We start from the raw sequence: 14,382 nt of genomic DNA on the forward strand, positions 1-14,382 counted from the left end.
ATTATGAAGAAATGTTTTTTCCGTACTGTGATTTTTTTTTTTTTAAGCCTGTAGGTTTCTAGCTTCTAAAATAAAATCGGTACTATTATTGAACACTACTTAAATACACAGTCTTGTTTCTTTTCTTCATTTGTAAAACGAAGCAGCCCCATTTTCGAAATTATCTGCGGTATAGGCCCTAGTGGACAAAACACGTGATCCACAAATATGGATTGACTCTCCTAATTTTTCTATACAACTCTGTACGCAAGGTGACTGGCAATGTCATTTTATAAGACACTGATGAGTGCATTATATAAATTAATAATACATTTAAAAAAAAAAATGTATTTGTGGGTCGTAAAATATCCATATTGACCTATATTTACCCAGCAATAATTCAAAATAGTTGGATCGGAATACAAGTAATGTTTGTCTCTTGGTTACAAATAATAAATTCCATCTGAAAGAAAATTATATTCAGAAGGGGCGTTAGGTTCCCTTGAACACACTAAATAGGCTATATCCTATATGTAGGCCTATCTGGACAAACTTAAACATCTCTCCGAGTGATACTGCCTTCTGTCATATTCAATAGGAGTACTCACTTCTTTGCTAATATAGATTAAATATTAAAGAATTCAAGCGTCTTAGAGTACCATATTAAGCGCTATATAAATTTCCTTTATTATTATTATTATTATTATTAAAGATGAATCAGATAACTCAGTGACATCGAAAGATAGACAAAAGATAAAATTATATATACGGTACGTTGAAGGTTTCTTTTAGTTTATTTATTTTAAATAGTTTTTTTCTTTGCCTTGACATGAAATTCCGATCTATCAACTCTATCTCTATGTCTCTAGGCTGTGTGATGCTACTACACGGGCCTAAGCACGCATGCGCGTCCTTTTCAGTCCATCCGTTTTGCTGGACGGGTTGCATTTGTGCTAAGGGATACCATCAAGGAGACAAATGCCGTCCAAAACATCATTTACCGCCGAAGATCCGGACCTGGACATTGACATGGACACTGCCGTTGAGGTCAACCGCACAAAGGTGAGGTCGTGTTGCTCATTCCATTGAACTGGTATGTGAATGGGTATTCTGTTCCGATGTTTAACAACACGAGGGTACCTCGCTAGCTAGCTAGGTCATTGCAATTTGCCATAGAAAGCCGCAAATTACTAACAATCACTTCAAAACACGGGGCAGAATTTAACAACCCTCGAATTTGAATGGATCCAAATTCTGGTTCGATTGAGTGTAAATATACACGTGTACAAGTATGACATGATCGCATGAATCCTCCACGTGGTATCTGGTTAAAGCCTCGTGCCCAGCTGACTCGGCACGTGACCCAAGTGTTTTGTCATTGACTGTATAAAAGAGGCGTGGTCTGGGTATGGTTGTTGTCTTGACACAATTTCCACTAATCTATCGTGTTAATTATATCATCTAATAATTATTCATTCAATTGGTATTAATGTTTTATTCTCAATGCTCCATTATTTGACAGAAAATTAAGAACAAGGAGGGCAAGAAAGCAAAGAGTGTCCTCGTGGATCAAGCAGTGGAACCAGAATGTGAACCACCCACAAAAAAGAAAAAGAAAAAATCCACCCTCGCAGTAGACCCAGTCAATGGCCATGAAGACAAGACCTCTGATATGAACGGTGATGATGCATCAACCCAGGAACAGAAGACTACTGACACAGAGGCACCTAAAGAAGTAAGTCTTGTGTATTGCATATCTACAGTATAAGTAGGTCATTTAAAAACGGGTTTGCTTACACATAAAGCGAAAACCAAACAATGGTATGACCTGGGTACGAAAAAAATAGAGCTTTAGCCATAAAGGCCTTGCAATGCTAAATGTGGACCTCCATCTTATTTCAATATTCTGAATTAACTTTTGGAGTTAACTGTCTCTAGATGTTTTACCTGACAGATCTTGTATTGTACATTTGTTGCCCAATTAAGAAAAAAAAGAAACAGAAAAAAGCTTCTAAAGAGACCAACGGTGATGTGCTCAAGACCAACGGACATTCCAGCCCTTTGAAGACCCCAACCGAAACTCCCTGCCCTTCAGGCATCGACTCCGCAAGTGACAGTGAGAAAGATCTGGTAAGACTTTTTATATAAATATACATACATGTAAGAACATGTCTTCAAATGGCTAGTGGCCTAATCAAACATAACTTCCGTTACTGTCTGCTCCGACCCAGCATTTGGTGTCAATTAGGGCTGGGATAAACGATTATTTTTTGAACGATTAATCTAGCAATTATTTTTTCGATGCATCGATTAATCGAACTATTCATTTTTTCAGTCCGATTTCGATTCGATTATCTCCCCATTAATTGACTAATAGCAATGTTGATTTACATACCTGAATGAAAAAAACATGAATTCCTTAACATTGCAATACATGTTTATTGCCTTAAAATTCCAAAATAAAAGTGCAAAGTAAAGCATTCTTAGAAGTCAGAGGTAGCATTCAATGAAGCCTTGAGGCCTTGAAAGCACAAAGGCCTTCCGTCCTTCCTGAACCAACAGAATTGAACATATTGACATATCACGGAATCGTTTCCTTTTACATTAAAGAATTCCCATACTTTAGAGGAACGTTGCGCCTTGCACTTATGAAATTCTGAGGAGGCACTCGCGTTGCTACTACGCTCCGGCGCCTCCATCTTTGTTTTGGGTTATTCGAATCAACGCACATTTTTCGCGTCGACGTAATTTATGCGTTGACGTCATCGATTACGTCGACGCGTGGTCCCAGCCTTAGTGTCAATGGGGTTGGATTAAATGACCCTATGACCCAGTACCAACCCAATGAAAGGACGGACAACAACGCTTAAAACTGTGATGATAACACAAACTGTTTATGCTTTCAGCTGACAAAAGAGCAGAGAGACGGTGCTTTCTCTAAATTCAATATTTCCCAGGATACCATTGTGCGACTGAAAGGTAAGCAATGTTTATTTATATTTTGGAAACCGCTCAACCAACTAAATCAGCTAGGAACACACCGATCATGATTTTAAATTACTTAATGATACTGTGTGCTGGGTTTTTACCAGATTTTGGCTCGATGGGGTCAGTCGATCGCCAATTTTCTTTTTACTGTTAAACATTGGCAATAATTAAAATAAAAATAAAAAACCCAAGAAGAACATAATTGAGAGAAAAGGGGTAAAACTCTTTGCTTTCCCAGTCTACGCCCATTTGTCAGAACATCCTTGTCTGGTCCGAACTAAAGATGCGTTCGTTTCGGAAACTTTCAAAGTGCCTTTTCCGATGCACCACAACGTTGTGATGAATTCCGCCTAGGAAGCGGTTGATGATGGCTGTGTCTGAGAGAGAGTTAAGCTTCTCTAGCACCTAAATGTTGGGTTGTCTACTCTACACAACATTTGGATTGCGAAACATTCGCCGAAACAACAGTGCCACACATGGAATAACCCCGGAAATGGAAAAGGATTGTTTACTGTTACCAGAAACAATCAGGTATTCAATTGAAATATGTCAGGAAACACCCCACAACATTTTGGTGTTGAGGCTTTCAGGGTGTCCATTGTGTCAATCGAGGGCTCTTGGACCTCCCGATACCCCTCGTATTGCACCACCCATGTCAGTACTATGGCTGCAATCGCTTGGCTGTTTAATGCTTGGGTGGTGCCGTTTAGTGATGGCCTCACTCATTGTAAATTTAAAGCGGCTGAGCAGTTTCACGTAAAGCCAAAGGAATAAGCAGGGAGCAGCCATGACCCAATGAGATACTACAGTAGTTTTAGCTAAAGTAAGGATTTGTGAATAATCAAGTTTATGACTACTCTTTTAAAAAAAAGAGTCTAGTCTAGAGTCTAGTTATTGTAACATATAACCACAATTCATCTTGTAGAATAGCGTTTGAGTCACTTGATTAGCTCCTGTTGTCTAAATTCTTTGAAGTGGACTGGTCATTCAAGGAAATCACGTTGAGAGACAAACCGTCCGGTACAGATTGATGGCTTTCAACCGGCGCATCCCTGCAATCACCCTAAACTATTAACGGAACATGACCAATTGTATACAGGAACCGACACCGCTGCTAGATCAGACACTGAGTGTATTGAAACGCATGTGCTTTCATAACAGACAGAAACAACGTCTTTAAACCTATCCTTTTTAAAGACACTGAACAAGTACTGTAGATTGATAAAGTGCTGGTCTGCTAAGGAAAGTTCCTCTGAAACAGAGTTGATGTGTATTTAAACTCAAGGGATTGATGAATTTGCATCGTTCGTGTAAGAAGAATGGTGTCTTTGCATTGACTTTGTATGTAGTTGCAACGCATCATCGCTTTTGGTGTGAAAAAACGGTTAAACCTCTGCACCCACATCAGCATTGTGCGCATGCACATCTTGACAAACGCACACACTCACACACACACCCCCCTCAGTACCACTGCAGGAATAAATATCTGAGGAGACACTGCTTGTTTAAATATAATATTGCATTTAATCTAATATTATTTATTACAATAATATTAATTACATTTAAATGTCGACTAATTAATATACTATATGTAATCCAATGCTCCCATTTAGCCGATTAGGTTATTTTTTATCATTTGTAAATCCATCAATGCCTAGATTGTTTGCTTCGCTTTCTCTCTGACTTTTTTCACTTCCCTCCTCAGCTCGTGGCGTCACTCATCTGTTCGACATCCAGGTTAAGACCTTCGAATCAATCTATTCCGGAAAAGATGTCATCGGCCAGGCCAGAACTGGGACCGGAAAGACTTTCTCATTTGCCATCCCATTGGTGGAAAAACTTCAGAATGATTCTGAGGACTGGTATAGAGGAAGGGCTCCCAAGGTAAAGAAGATACCATGAGCACATCCCAAATACTAAAGTTGACCCCCCCCCCCCCCTCTTGGATTTAATTATTTTAAATTTGATTAATTATTATTATTTTTTATTTTTTTTATGCCTTTTAGGTCTTGGTGTTGACCCCTACCAGAGAGCTTGCTATCCAGGTCGCTAAAGATTTCAAAGACATCACCAAGAAGCTGGCTGTTACCTGCTTCTATGGCGGAAGTTCTTACAACCCGCAAAGTGAGTCTTCACTCAAAATGTTAAGGCGGCTGCGCTGGATAGTGTTTTGGTCTTGACGATGCCACATTAGTGATGCGTTGCTGTGATCCTCACATCCTCTGTTCCTCTCCCATAGTCGATGCGATCCGTAGTGGGATTGACGTGTTGGTCGGTACCCCTGGTCGTATCAAAGACCACCTGCAGAACCAGAAGCTGGACCTCTCCAAACTCAAGCATGTCGTTCTGGACGAGGTCGACTCAATGCTCGACATGGGATTTGCAGAGCAGGTCGAGGAAATTTTGGCTACATCTTACAAGCCAGGTGAGATTCTTGATCTTATCCTTTTTTTTTGGAGAAAGGGAGTGGGTTCTGACATTATATTTGTGTCCAAATATGTAAAACAACAATACAACTGTCACTTTTTATTGTCTTTGTCTCCTCAGGCGGCGAGTCCAACCCACAGACGCTCCTCTTCTCTGCCACCTGCCCGCCCTGGGTCTATCAGGTCGCCAAAAAGTACATGAGGAAAAGCTTCGAACACGTGGATCTGATCGGAAAGATGACCCAGCGAGCGGCAACGACCGTAGAGGTAAGTGCGTCTTAAGGGATCCTGTCGCAAGAATCCAACCACGTAATATTTGTGCCAAGTGCACGTACGACGGTTTTAATTGACTCCTCCACTCCTGAATAACATGTCCAGCAACGTAGAAGTCAATCAAAAAAAACCCTGCGTCTCCGCGGGTACCCGAACCTGGTCAGGACTTCATTTGCCATAAAGGGCTTTTCACACGGGAGGCGTTTGCCGCGCCTGCTGCATTCTCAATGGAGAGGCAAACGGGCAGAGAGGAGGCGCTACGTGCTGTCGCTTCCGTGCTCGTCGAATGCATGCGCGCACACGTGGAAACCGTTGGTGTAGATGGGAATCACGATAAGATGTGACACGGAATTTGAAACGGCACATTGTAATTTCTGCATCTGTTATTTAAATATTTATTAGTAAGTTTAAGGCACATTTACACAATGATCTGGTCTCAGCAGATACCTTGACTCTGTTGGTTATTATGTCATACTTGGAGGCTCAATCTGTACATGTTCCCCAAAAAATCTCACCAGAAGTACGCATTTAAAGGTTTTCTTTTCACAATTTTCTTCCTGGGGGGGGGGTTATGCCCACAGACCCCCCCCCCCCCTAGCGTTGCTAGGCTACCAACTCGCAGCACCACTGCTACAAAAATATCGAGGGGAAACACTGCATGTCTATTAAACGTTGACACAATTCTCATTGCCCACTAACAAGTAGGAATGAACGTTGTGCCATTATCAAAGAGTTGTCCATTTCTCACCTCCTTTCCCCTCTCCCGCACATTCCTTCCCTTATGCCTGGCTCTACTGGTCCTGCCATAGCATCTTGCCATCACCTGCCACTGGTCCCAGCGTGCGGCTGTACTGGCGGACGTGATCCAGGTTTACAGCGGTAGCCACGGGAAAACCATTGTGTTCACCGAGACCAAGAGGGAGGCCGATGAATTGTCGGCCGACCCGACCATCAAACAGGTAGGGACGCCAAAGCCTGGTCACACGGAGGGCCTCTGCTCCAAGGCGTTCCATCAGCTGAGGGTTGTTATTTGGTGGCACATCCTGCATGATGTCAACAAATGATGCCTGTAGACGCCCTCCCCAGTGATGTTATGACCCTCAAGTCTAGGGGAAAGAGCGGTTAATGTGAAGCCAACTCAAACAGTACAGACACTGGTTTTCACAAGTTAACAAAAGATTTGTTACAACTTCAGAAGATTTTCATGGCCGAAATAGTTCCAGGAAGCTACACATCATCAGGGTGAGCCTGGGCCAAAATACACACAACAGACTTATGGTGTATAATTGGGCCAAAGAAATACATAGGGTATGCCTTGCTTGTAAGTAAGTTAGAAGCCTGTCATTATCGCAACATGAACCCAGAATTGGTGATGCAAAATTGTTGAATTGATATACAGAAGATTTAATCGATTCTGTCATTTGGAATAATCAGTTCCAAAATGCTTATTGCCGTGATTGACCAATCAGAATTGAGCTTTCATCAAAAGCAGTGTAATAAAAGCAATCCGCTGTGTTCCTGCATCAGCTCATCATTCGGTCCCTGTCTAATGATTGCAATGCCGTCCTCTTGCAGAGTTGCCAGTCTCTCCATGGAGACATCCTCCAGAAGCAGAGGGAGATCACCCTCAAAGGCTTCAGGAGCGGGTCCTTCGAGGTTCTGGTGGCCACCAACGTAGCGGCCCGTGGCCTGGACATTCCCGAGGTGGACCTGGTGGTCCAGTGTGCGCCGCCCAAGGTACGGCGACCCGTCTGCTGGTGTTTCAGTCGCTCCTCTCTTGGCAGTTTGTTGGCCTGGGGTACTTCACGTGTACATACACACATATTTTGACATGAATCCTTTTGTCATTAATCCAAGATGCCTTTTACTCGTGTGTGTGTCGATGGGAAAGGTACATGCTTACTCAAACGTACTTGTGGGGTGGGTTAGCATCCAGCAACGGACAAGTTCACGCTGAATGTGTGCCGCTGTCAAAAGAGCAAGTTAACAAAATGGGAGCTCATGAGGAACACATTTAAATGTTTGTAACGGCGCTTTTGTTTTCAGGATGTGGAGTCCTATATTCACCGCTCTGGGCGTACCGGCAGAGCGGGCAGGACTGGAGTCTGCATCTGTTTCTACCAGAGGAAGGAAGAGTCACTGCTGCACTACGTGGAGCACAAGGCCGTAAGTCCCACACTTGTGCTCTATGCTGTGGAAAGGTGGCGATATTGAGCTTAGAGGCTACACGGCAGAACTGAAGTGTCTCTGTCTCAGGTGCTGGGTTTATCTCGTCTCATTCTAGTCAGCCCGCTGTGAAATTGACTTATACACCGGTTAACTCCACCGGCCCTTGTTTACGTCGTAATTGTCTAATGGTAGAAGTCACAAGTTATGACTGTTGCTGTAATAAATGCGGAAGCTATTATCGTTTCACAGCAAGCTTCTAAAAGCCACCATCTTTTTTCTTCAGGGCATCACATTTAAGAGGATTGGTGTTCCCACTGCTAGTGACATCATCAAGTCCTCAAGCAAAGACGCCCTCAAGTAGGTGGACCACTTCATGCCCCCTTGATTTCCATTAACCATCACTCAATTCATCATTGATTATGAAAATGTTGGGTTTTTGTATGCTTATTGATGTGTTCCCATCTCCCCAGGTACCTCGACTCTGTTCCAGCCCAGTGCGTCGGTTACTTCCGAGAGTCGGCTGAGGCTCTCATAGAGAAGAGGGGAGCAGTTGATGCCTTGGCAGCTGCCTTGGCCCACATCTCTGGAGCCACTAGTATAGAACATAGGTCGCTCATGAACTCTGAAGCTGTGAGTACACGCACACAAAATAATCTCATATCGTGTAATCTTGCTATGAATTTTATTTAACGTTCAACATTAAGTTAAATCTAGTTCCTCGCCCGTTCCTCGACTATCCAAACCTCCAGACACCCAGCGAGAATACTAGCACTTTTCTTCAGAATGTGTTTTTGTGTCATTTTCACACGTCTGTAATGCTGGACCTTAAAATTAAGCAAACCTCGACAACAGGCTTGAAACAGGCATGTTCAAAGTCAGGGGAGAGAAGACACGGGTGTGTTGTGGCACGCCTGATTGCGTAAATGTATACAGGCTTTGACTAAATGCACACGTGTTTTGTTTCCAGGGATGTACCACCATGCAGCTGGAGTGTTCCCAAGAAATGCACAACCTTGGCTACGCATGGAAAACCATCAAGGAACAGCTGGGGGACGACATAGAGAATCACATCCACAGATTGTGCTTCCTCAAAGGCAAAAAGGTATGTGACGACCTTCCTGTTAATCACAAACAGTTATAGCACCTCTAACCACTGGGTTGAAGTCTAACCCACTGGTCTCAATTGCCTGACTGGGGTTGCCCGGGTAAAATGTTACCTTACCGTCGTATGTTTTCATGTCTTAAACAGGGAGTTTGTTTTGACCTGGCTGCTGACAAGGTTGAAATGGCGCAGGTGAGAATAATCATGCTGGTGCTCCTATTGTCTTAATCCCTGAAATGGTCATCATGTTTCAACAGATTCTTAAAAGAAAAAAAAATCGATATAATGAACGCATTAAAAACATGCAATTCCACGTGTTAGTCGTCTATCCACTGGACATCTGCCTAACGCTATTCATGAATTTTCCTTAGGAATCTTGGAAGGATGGTCGCCGATGGCAACTAACCATCTCCACGAGTCTCCCCGAACTGGAGGAGAAGCTGAACAACAACCGCGGTGGAGGCGGCGGAGGCTTCGGCGGCGGCGGCGGAGGCTACGGCGGCGGCGGCGGCGGAGGCCGTGGAGGAGGATTTAGAGGCGGGAGAGGAAATGGATTCAAAAGCAGAGGCAGTAGCTTTGGTAGAGGAGGAGGAGGCGGCGGAGGAGGAGGAAGGGGAAGAGCAACAAACACTCACAAACGCAGCTTTGGAGAGGCCTTTGATTACTGAACCCCTGTGTTTAGCCTTGTTCTGGACCGATGTCATCAACTATCAGTACTCTAGGCCGGCAGTTTGTTTCTAAAATGACTGTTGATGGGCTCGCTGGGAATTCCTCATCCAAACATGCATACTCCATATCTGGTAACTTTATAAATATATATCTCTCCCTCAGCCCAAACCTGTCTCCTTAATTACACCCTCAACGATTGCCTTGCAATAATTGCCTGTATTTAATACATTTGTATGCGGAAACCATTGAAACAAAATTACTTTATTAAAAGTATACTGATGGAAAAGAAGTGACTAATTTGTACAGTTGGATTTTTTTTTTATTTTGTACATAGTTCCAACTTGTTCCATAGGTCTATTATTTGTTACGTTGTTTTCTGGCGCCCTCTCATGTTGGGCGAGGTTGATGGCAGGACCCATTAGTCAGGATGGATTGGTAGGTATCGACCGCATTGTGGTCCTCTCTTTTACCCCGTTGTAGAGTAAGGAGCCCGAGTCCTTCCAGTTGAGACTGAGCCAATGGCCGGTGTTAGTTGCCTTTTCCTCTGTCTCTTTATGACTCTGCCTCTGAGCCTCAATCGTCTTATCTCAATTTCCATTCTTTCTTTAGCCTGGTTCGATCTTAGCTTCCTCCATCTTTTCCTGTATCTTATCCGACTTTTCGAGTCTCTTTATTTCTCCATTTGTCCTCTTACTATTTCTGGTTGTCTTTCTCTTCTAACCCATTTTCTTACGTTCTGCGGTCAACTTATTGAGGAATCCCCCCCCCCCCTTCCTGTCTTCTGTCCTGTTGGTTTGAATATTAACCATTTCAGCATTATTTTCTAAATTTGTATCAGATTAATATAATTATTTATTATATTAACTCAATCACCGCCAAACCTGTTTTGAAATCATATCTACTAGTCATCAATTCATGCTTTCTTCGAAGTTTTGATCAAATATTATAAATTGTAATAATTACATTGATATAACTTCTACTAAATTAAATACTCGTCTCATCCCTGTACAGCCAACGGTGATCCAACTATTGGTTTCCTTTACATATAGCACCACCCTCTGGCCACGGAGGGTAATGTCGGTTCAACACCACAACCAAAATTGATACATGTTTTCCCTTCTTTGGGATGGCTTATACTCGCAGGTCTGCTTCAGCTTGACGAGATATTTTTCCAGGCTCAGAAATTGCCGCTTAAAATGATTCTGCTCGTCCAGCTTTGTGGCAACCTCAGCCAGAAAGAGCTCAAAGGTCCTGCCTTTGTTCACTTTTGGCTTCTGGGTCTATCTCCATCTGGGGGATCGTGAAGACGTGGCATTTTTTCATAATAAATGAACAAACATAATCATAACAACGTATATTCCAACAATGTGTTTCAACAAACATTTGTCAACAGCAGAACTTTTTTGGAAGATTTTTTACAGTAACCGGAGACATACATTTGGACAGCTTGAGTGTTTTTGTTTTATTTGTTATATCGCTATTCGCTACATTACACTTTGGATGCAAATATGGGAATACAATTATTATCGGTTGTAATTTTAAAACACCAGACACCAGATCACTTGTGTTATTGGAGAAGAATTCACTTTTCGACATAGTAGCATACGATACAACCCAAAGTAGGCTACTGCATTTATTAACAAGCGGACACAAACAGGAATGATTGATTAATTGACTCGTTTTTTTTACCTTTAACTTAACGGTATATGACTTTATTGTATGTTTTGGTTTGATGTAAACAATGTAACAAATTTTCTTTTGTGGGTCTGCATTGAGGCCTATTAGACTGCACAATTTAAGAATATCTTTCCTATCCAAAATAGCCTATACACAAGAACATTTTTAAAAATCAATATAACAAGTGGGTAAATACAAAGAAGCAGTCGTTTATTCATCGTGACAAAAAATGTGGAAGATCGGTCATCCAACGAACGCACGGTTGTCTTATATTACATGTCATCACTGGTGATCATCATTTCATTGGTCGTAGTAGGGTTTTGGAAACTCATCCCTTCATTATCGTCCTCTATCTCCTAAACACACACACACACACACACACACACAAATTGGGATACACAGTTCATATAATATAAAGTATAAATTGATACCTGACATGAACACCTTTGTCTTGGTTAACATGAACACTATTATTTCAAATGAAGACCATTAGGAAATGATGGGATAGACCATGAGTTAACTATCAATAAACTATTCCTCAATAACTTACTTCATTAACTAATGTTAAGTAATTGTTAATTCATGTATCCTTATTGTTAAGTGTTAGCTTGCAAAAGTAGAGCAATGTAGTGGAAATTAAAAAATATGAACGTGTGTGTGTGTGTGTGTGTGTGTGTGTGTGTGTGTGTGTGTGTGTGTGTGTGTGTGTGTGTGTGTGTGTGTGTGTGTGTGTGTGTGTGTGTGTGTCACTAACGTTGTAGTCTCTCTCCTTGTAGTCTTTCTCTTTGCTGCGGTAGGACACCACATGGATCAGAGTGTAGATTCTAGAAAGAGGGAAATAGGTCGGGGATTAGGAAACAAGTTCCCCATTACAACCATCAACTATTTAAAGCTCTGCTATGTCTTACACCATCCAAAACCCAATTCAGTGATTTCTTCTTGCCATTGTAATGAAAAAAGGGATGAAAACTGTTCCTCACGTGTGTGTGTGTGTGTGTGTGTGTGTGTGTGTGTGTGTGTGTGTGTGTGTGTGTGTGTGTGTGTGTGTGTGTGTGTGTGTGTGTGTGTGTGTGTGTGTGTGTGTGTGTGTGTGTGTGTTCGTATACCTGTGATACAACATGGCTAGGAACTGGACAACAAGTAGAACAGCAAAAGACAGCAGGAACATTAAGCTGAGGGGCTCCACCTGGTGGTAGAGTATGGTATTATATATTATTACTAGCAATAATACAACCAATTGTGTTGAATAAGCAGAAACATTCAATGGCTGTATCATACAGATGATGTTAAAACTACCACCATAAAGACAAAGACCCTTGCCATACCATAAGAATGTACAAATTGACCATATTCAACTGCACATCTGACAATAAGGACACTACTATGCAACACCTTGAGATTCTCTCCAGACGCTGTTCCGTTGGGGTAGTACTTTGGGATCTTGATGCTGATGGTATCACTGCCGATGGCCTGAAGGAAGAAGGTTGCCACGACCCAGAGCACGTTGATGATGAAATACAGGAAGACGGACTGATGTGGACATAGAGAAGATCAGGAGGGCAAAGTCAGACATCTGAGGATTAACTGTAGATCTGATTCCGACAGGAATTGTAAGTAGGCCTACGTATGTATGGTAATTCTCTATTCTCGTCGACCTAACATGTGTTTTATATCGACTAAAAGTAATTTTACATAGGCCTATATCTTATTTCTCAAAAAACTCTTTGAAATATCTAGTCAACATATTTAAAATGAATCATCATGCTAATATTATTAAAGAAAAGCGATGTCACAAGCACACACACACACACACACACACACACACACGCACACACGCACACACGCACACGCGCGCACGCGCGCACGCACGTACGCACACACACACACACAGACAAAAACACACAAACACAAACCTTATTGCGGAGTGATTTTAATTCTCTGAGGACTTCTTGCTTATGTGCTTCCGTTTCAACAATTGGGGTCAAGTAGCGCTCTATCAGCTTGACCCAGAAGTCTTCCTCATCCTTTAAAAAAACACAAGTCATTTTATATCTTAAACAATCCAAAACTAGCATGACACCAACCTTTTTGGAACAGTTTTGATACAAAACAAGTTCACCTTCACAAGTATCATAGGCTTTTAAAAGCACTGTATCATTCTACAACGTTTAAATACAACCTTTTTCAAATTAATCTATTTAGAAAAAGTGGAAATAAAGTGTCTGACATATTGTACGTCCATAGAAAGACATAGGCTACCTCTTCTAGTATTACCAAGACAACCTCCTATCAAAATTTGACTTATTCCTCCTAGTCTGACTTAAAAAAAAAAGGGAATTATGTGAAAGGATCAATATTGAACGCCTCATCATGGTAAACTATTTGCCGTATGGACAGAAAAGAAGGCAAAAAACCGAGCCTTACCGCTTCCAATTTTTGCACTTGCGGGGCGGTGAGAGTCTTCGCAATGGCTCTCTTCACCTTCTTATCTAGGCCCTCCATTTGATTTGTTTTCAGGATTTGACGAGCCTGAGATAGAGAAAGGTAAGGCCTTCTTGAAGATTTAAGTTTTGTTAACTTTGGCAACACATTTGGCCAAGACACAAACAATGTCACCAAAGAAGTTCTTAACATTCACAATACTTCAAAAGCATGAGATTTCGTCAGTGGGACTTAATAGTGCATGAAAATCTTCAGGATTACCATTTTAATGCACCAATAAAATATATCAAATTCTACAATTTTAAAGATGGACTTTGTATTAATTCATTTTTGAATTTGACTAAATGTCTGCTTTGTTTGCGTAAAGCCCCGCTTGAGCCCTAGAGGGAGCTACCTGCTCGGCCAGTGCCTGCTGTAGTCCTTCCAGTTGGTCGTTGGTCAGAACGTCTTCTGGACCGACCTCGCTGAGCTCTCTTGTGAGCGTGTCCACTAGCATTAATGCGAGTTCGTCACACACGTCAGCCAGATCCATGCTTCTCAGTGCGTACCTAGGACCCATACAAGGAGGAAACCCGCGATTAATCACAGCAGAACTCATCTGTATGCCATACAGTGGTTTATAGCCGTTGCTCCGTTTTGTGGATGTATTAGGCTACA

At 42.0% G+C, this 14,382-nt stretch overlaps 2 protein-coding genes across 2 annotated transcripts in view; one reads left to right on the forward strand and one right to left on the reverse strand.

Annotated features, from left to right (window-relative positions):
* Positions 1-884: 884 nt before the first annotated feature.
* On the forward strand, positions 885-10,298 carry ddx21 (DEAD (Asp-Glu-Ala-Asp) box helicase 21). The gene is made up of 16 exons (XM_056607371.1): positions 885-1,041; positions 1,502-1,714; positions 1,966-2,109; positions 2,886-2,958; positions 4,673-4,851; positions 4,974-5,091; positions 5,207-5,392; positions 5,515-5,660; positions 6,476-6,625; positions 7,242-7,403; positions 7,713-7,832; positions 8,119-8,192; positions 8,306-8,465; positions 8,803-8,937; positions 9,085-9,129; positions 9,309-10,298. The coding sequence occupies exons 1-16, from the start codon at positions 958-960 to the stop codon at positions 9,603-9,605; spliced, it is 2,286 nt and encodes a 761-aa protein (XP_056463346.1). The 5' UTR covers positions 885-957; the 3' UTR covers positions 9,606-10,298.
* Positions 10,299-10,988: 690 nt separating this feature from the next.
* chs1 (chitin synthase 1) overlaps positions 10,989-14,382 on the reverse strand; it is a 21,917-nt gene continuing 18,523 nt past the window's right edge. Inside the window, exons 29-35 of the mRNA XM_056607370.1 lie at positions 14,120-14,273; positions 13,708-13,812; positions 13,197-13,307; positions 12,676-12,813; positions 12,390-12,469; positions 12,038-12,107; positions 10,989-11,639 (exon numbers count right to left, since the gene is read on the reverse strand). Of these exons, the coding sequence (XP_056463345.1) occupies positions 11,556-11,639; positions 12,038-12,107; positions 12,390-12,469; positions 12,676-12,813; positions 13,197-13,307; positions 13,708-13,812; positions 14,120-14,273 (742 nt within the window). The 3' untranslated portion in view covers positions 10,989-11,555. The remainder of the gene's footprint in view (positions 11,640-12,037; positions 12,108-12,389; positions 12,470-12,675; positions 12,814-13,196; positions 13,308-13,707; positions 13,813-14,119; positions 14,274-14,382) is intronic.

The sequence above is a fragment of the Gadus chalcogrammus genome, chromosome 14 (genome assembly GCF_026213295.1).
Source record: "Gadus chalcogrammus isolate NIFS_2021 chromosome 14, NIFS_Gcha_1.0, whole genome shotgun sequence".
In the NCBI taxonomy this organism is placed as follows: domain Eukaryota; kingdom Metazoa; phylum Chordata; class Actinopteri; order Gadiformes; family Gadidae; genus Gadus; species Gadus chalcogrammus.